The 5,806-nt window shown below is 53.0% G+C and overlaps 1 protein-coding gene across 1 annotated transcript in view; it reads left to right on the top strand.

The window, feature by feature from the left end:
• Positions 1-5,806, top strand: part of CACNA1B (calcium channel, voltage-dependent, N type, alpha 1B subunit) — a 424,961-nt gene that overhangs the window by 289,551 nt on the left and 129,604 nt on the right. The window contains 1 exon segment of the mRNA XM_009888006.1: positions 3,611-3,719. Within this exon segment, the coding sequence (XP_009886308.1) occupies positions 3,611-3,719 (109 nt within the window).

Here is a 5,806-nt window from a genome sequence, read left to right as displayed (position 1 = left end):
GTATCCACTTAAGCAACGTATTTTCTCAAGTCAGGGGCTTCCAAGAAAGCAGTTTTCACTGATGTCGGGAGGGATCTAGGGTGGCTTGTAGCTGAGACCTGTTGGACTTAGCTGCAGCAGGTTATAAGGCACTTCTGTCCCTTTTTATGGCTTTTTTGGCTAAGAAATGGGCAGCTGCTCTGCCCCAGTAGGTGCAACTTGCAGCGCAAGTGTTCAACTGGCTGCCAGCAGCCTGTCCCAGGGAAGGATGGGGAGATGCATCTCGAGAGAGGGAGACCTAAAAGGTGTCTGGGTTGACCTGTTTTACCAGTTTGCGTATTGGGGTGGAAAAAAATCATAGAATCATAGAATGGTTTAGGTTGGAAAGGACTTTGAAGATCATCGAGTTCCAACCCCCCCTGCCCTGGGCAGGGACACCTCCCACCAGCCCAGGTTGCCCAAGGCCACGTCCAGCCTGGCCTTGAACACCTCCAGGGATGGGGCCTCACCAACCTCTCTGGGCAACCTGTGCCAGTGTGATAGATGCAATAGACCAGGCGGTGCTGAGGGGAGCGTGGGGAGGAGGGATGGGACGTGGTCTGGGGAGACTCTTCCAGGCGGCCGCTTGCATCATTCCTACTCAGCACTGGCACCTGAGTTTTGCTCAGCCGACCTTCCTGTGGAACGCGTGTGTTCCCTTGGAAAATATCCCTCTACACCCTTTGTCCTCCATTAAAATTACATAGAGCGTTGCTGCCTGTAGCTGTGATGTGGCCCGGGTTCCCTTTGAGAATTTGTTCTAGAAAGTCAGTTGGGGGCACCTGGGACATCTCAGTCCCAAAATGGTTTTTTTGGCGCTAGTTTTTGTGAGGATAGAGCTCTCCTGGGAGGAATCATTTCTCATCTGCTTGTTCTTCACTTCCGTGCATCTTCTTTCTCTCTCCATCCCTTAACTCCCTCTCCCACTGAACTGGGGTTCAGGGGGACTCTGTACCTGGTAACCGTGGGCTCACGTGGATCTAATAATTTAGTTGTAACTTTTTGTGTGCTGAGGGCAGAAGTCTGAATTAAAATCCCGTTTCATTGGACACAAACGAGCAGAAAAAAAAATTGTTGTGGCGTTGCCAGCATTTGATACTGTCATTGAATTATAAAGGGAGGAGAGTCTTGGCTTTGATTTCCCTATCTCTGAGGCTTGTCAGACATGGAAGATAACCTCTGGGCATGCTTTAAGAAAGCTCTTTGAGACTACAATGGTTTGTCTCAGACTTTCGGAGACAGGGTAGGTTGTTACATGAGTCTCTTGTCCCGAAGACGTGTAATAAGACAAATAAGGAGGTCTGGGCTCCTCTGAATGTCAGCTCACTTCAGAAGCAGATATTTTGTGCTGGACCAGTGCCCTGTGCCCTCTATCAGCACTGGCACATGTCCCCCTTGGCGGAGACATTCTCCCCTTGGCTGGCAGAAGGTACCAGGGCTGGAGTCTGTTCTCTCGCAGGGCACCAAAATACCTAAGGCAGCTCCGTCCATACCTCTGGGAAACTGTGTTGGAGGTTGCTCTAAGCAGGGGAGCTCACCCAGTGATGGAATGGGGTGCCAAGTCTTCATTCACCAGTCTGGGCTTGGGTTTTGGGGTCGTGCATAGGAGTAGGAGTCGGGGCTCACACTGAGCACTCTGCCTATCGCCTCGTCGGATGGCTCCAGGCGGGTCCCTGCTCCCAGTTACACCACCATACCTTTCACCACCGAAACCCTCCCCATGAGCAGCGATTGCTCCTACCGCACGGCTTCCCCCGCCCAGCGAGGAGGGGGGACACCCCCGCGCCACCGCAGGCGTGTCTGAAGCGAGGATGGCACCAGCAGCACTGCATCCCCCAAAAACATACCCAGCCCTTGGCGCTGCGCAGTATCACAGCGCACTGAGCCAAAGTGGGCTCTGGCCCCGTCCGTGCGTGGAGCTGACTGCCTCGGTGAGTCCGCAGCCCGCTGCCGGCTGCGCTTGAATTTCTTCAGCGGCACGTCGGGCTGTTGTTAAACAAAGAGAAGGTTTCTGTACAGCGATAGGGATCAAAATAACAGCCTAAGCAGCTTTCGGATGGGGATGAAATTCCCTCCCCAGCGAGGGGCCCAGGCCAAGCCAAGTTTCCCAGGCTGCTGCCAGGCTCTGCCCGGACAAACGAACGCCCCGCGGCTCCCTCGGGTGTGCGCGAACCCCCCGAGAACGGCAACACCGGAGCTTGTCTGATACAGCCCAGGAAGCTTCTGAACAGCTTGTGAAAGCTGAGGAGCTGAGAAATCGTTAGGTTGCTGAAGGAGAAGCAATTCATCCTTCGAACGTGTTGCTAAGGTTATCGGCGCGGCTTGGAGAGTGCTTCTCCCCGTCTGCGCTTGCGTGCCGCACTGCCAGCGGTGTCAGGGGAGCCACAGCTTTTCAGAACAATCCTGGGTACTTCATTGCTTTCAAGAATGATGAATTTGCCATCTGAGGTGGTCCTGGCTGGTGATGGGGAAGGAGATGCTACCAGGTCTGAAGATCTTTGAAGATACTGATCCTGAGGGACTATTCCATGTTTGGACGGAATAGTTTGGGGACGTTGTAGCCCTGCTCATGTTAATCCAGCCTCTTCCCCTATGGGTAAGGTCAGGATGGAGCTGTGTGGCTCTGTGACTGGAAGGAAAGGGGGAGACCTTCAGAGCTCCTGGGATACCCACAGGGAAAGGAGGTAAGAGACAAAACCCAAGTGTCTCCAGTGAAACGGATATTGTACACCTTTACGTATTAGCAGCCAGACCCAAACCGCCCCAGAGTCCTCCAGCCACACCGCAGCGCTCACCAGCCTTATCTTCTAGCGCGCGTCAGGCTGCGTACAGAACGCATCATCACGGGGCAACTCCAGAGGCTGCAGAGCGCCCGTGCAAAGTACTCGCATGCCTCCCGTCGTCATTGCCACCAAAAGTGCCTTCCTCACATCCCAGGCGCCGGCAGGGCCGCCTGCACGGCTGGGAGAGGCGCAGTCGCTCTCTGGATGGAGCCGCGTCCTCGCATGGTGGATGTAAATCCTCCGTCATCTCAACTTCATTCAGTGGTGCCGGGTCCCATTTGTTGCTATTGCTGCTGTTGTAGAACCAGAGTGTAGGTGAAGGTAACTGATGTAGGGAAGGGTGGTGGAGGTGGCTTTATATCTCTTTATCTCTTTATATCATATATATATCTCTATATCTTTATATCATATATATATATGGTTTATACCTCCTAAGTGTGCTGCTTTGGCAGGGGTGATGGGTACCAGCCATGTGCGTGGAGGCTGCAGGCAGTTGGAGGCTGTCAGGGACAGGGTACCAGGCTCTGAAACGGGATGAGAGCATTCAAACTGACTTGTTTTGGAAGAACTCTTGTTGAAGGATAGCAGTACAAATGCTGGCAAATCAGTCGTTCAACCATTAAAGCCACCGTTACAGCTCAGACCTGCTCCCGAAAAGGAGTTGGCATCTGTATGGAGAAGATGCATTTTAGCTCAGTGCACAAAAGGTGAATGTTTGTACTGTGGCTGGTTCTAAGGGCTGGCGGGGGGGCGGGAAGGGGGGGAGGAATCCTGACCTGCGCTCACGGCCACCACGTCTCTCTCTCCAGCGCCTGGTGCGGATGAACATGCCGATCTCGCCTGAAGATTTAACCGTCCACTTCACGTCCACGTTGATGGCCTTGATCCGCACTGCCCTAGAAATCAAACTTGCCTCAGGTGAGAGGGAGGCGATGTTTGACAGCGCGCGTGGGCTCAGACCCCAACTTCTCTGTTGGCTTGGTGTCCTCCCCAAACCACCCAAATCCTGCCCCAGGTGGAAGCCCTATTTCCCTATTGTCTGCCCGCCCTCTGCCAGCACCAGGGACCCTCAGGGACAGGTGACAGAGAGGGGTCCTGAGCATCCCACTGCCTTTGGGGCGGCGGCATCCTGGCATCCCTGTCGATGAATCCCAGCATCCCAGACTGGTGAGGGCTGGAAGGGCCCTCTGGAGCTCCCCCATCCCACCCCCCGCCAGAGCAGGGGCACCTCCAGCAGCGGCACAGGACGGCGTCCAGGCGGGGTTGGGATGGCTCCAGAGGGGGAGACTCCCCCACCTCTCTGGGCAGCCTGTGCCACTGCTCTGCCGCCCTCACAGCAGAGAAGGCCCTCCTCAGGTGGAGATGGAACTGCCGATGGTCACGTTTGTGCCCGTTCCCTCTTGTCCTGTCACTGGGCACCACTGGAACAGACTGTTCCCATCCCCCCGGCACCCTCCCTTTGGGTATTTATCAGCGTTGATAAGATCCCCCTCAGTCTCCTCTTCTCCAGACTGAACAGCCCCACGTCCCTCAGCCTTTCAAAGGCTCCATGAGATGTGGAGATCTTTGGCCATCCCAGCTAAGAGCTCTCCAAGGAGAAGCTCTGTGCTTGTGCTTGTTGCTGTATAACAGAAACAAGAGTTTCCATACCTCTTTTCTCAACTATTCCAGCCCTTTCTCTCCAACTGCTCTCTGCTGGCAGCAAAGCAGTGACTCCGAGTGCCGTGAACTGCATTCCACCTTAAGATAAAATTTAATTATTTAAGTGTTTAATCAGGCATTTACTTGACTTCCCAATTAAACATTGCAATGTAATAAAATACATTGGGCTTTTCTCTGGGTCGTTACGCTATTTAATCAGGCTGGCTGGGGTCAGAATCAAGGCATGACTGGCCAAAGCACTTTTATACCTAATTTAAAAGCTAATAGGAGGTAACAGTGCTCTTACGAGCAAAGGGCAGGGCAGGGTTAGGATGTTGTGCCATTCCTAAGCGGTTTTAGACCAGCAGTTCAACCTATCTGTATTAATTACCTCTCTCATATGTTGCTTAAATTTTGTCCTTGATGCTTTGGGTAGGTACTGCTGGAAGAAGAGAAAATTTTGTCGCCTTGACTGGGAGTCCCCCAGGGACTGACACCGAGTATCCCCCATTTCTAAGGACGCATTCTAAGGACGCATAAGGACTGCCTGGGATTTTTGGGGGCCAGCCCTTTATTTTAGTAATAACCTCTAGATAAGGACGCTGAGAGTTTGTATTATTTTAGGCTTCCAGTTACCTGTCAGCAATGGTAATTCAAACAGGCTTTTTCAACTCAAAAAGGCTCCCCCTGCCCTTTCCTTTGGCCGCACACTGGAAGGGAACCAGAGAAGAGAGCTCAGCTGATAGCGCTGGGTTCTTTCTAAGGTTTCTATCTGCTGCGGGTTGTGAGGTTTTGACCTGTTTTGTTGTTATGTGCTTTGTTTGAATAGGTTTTGTGTGCTACATTTAATTGAGTCTTTAGTGGGACTAACAGGCCCTTAATAAACCCTCCCTAATGAGTTTCCGTGTGGGAGTTCAAACCACCATGTAGCAGAGCGCCCAGAGCCTCCTCCCATTACTTTTCTCTTGGAAAAATAATCTCTGTCATTCAGATGAACTGTTTAATTGCCTACTGTGCGGTGCATTCATTTGGGAGCTGGCCTGTTGGCTTACACGGACTTTAATCACTTCCCACTCGCGTATTAAGACCTCACTTTGGCCATTTGAATAACGCCGCTGTGTTCAGCTCTGTCTGCTTTACCTTGTGATATAGCTGCTGTCGGCTGCTGCTGATCCAGAACAGCCTGCTTATGTCTCATGGCCAAAGGCTTCGGGAAGAGTTGCTGGTGGACAGCATCCCAGACTGGTGAGGGCTGGAAGGGCCCTCTGGAGCTCCCCCATCCCACCCCCCGCCAGAGCAGGGGCACCTCCAGCAGTGGCACAGGACGGCGTCCAGGCGGGTTTGGGATGGCTCCAGAGGGGGAG

This window comes from Charadrius vociferus, unplaced genomic scaffold, assembly GCF_000708025.1.
Source record: "Charadrius vociferus isolate BGI_N301 unplaced genomic scaffold, ASM70802v2 scaffold1040, whole genome shotgun sequence".
In the NCBI taxonomy this organism is placed as follows: domain Eukaryota; kingdom Metazoa; phylum Chordata; class Aves; order Charadriiformes; family Charadriidae; genus Charadrius; species Charadrius vociferus.
This window is presented reverse-complemented; position numbering and strand designations above follow the sequence as displayed.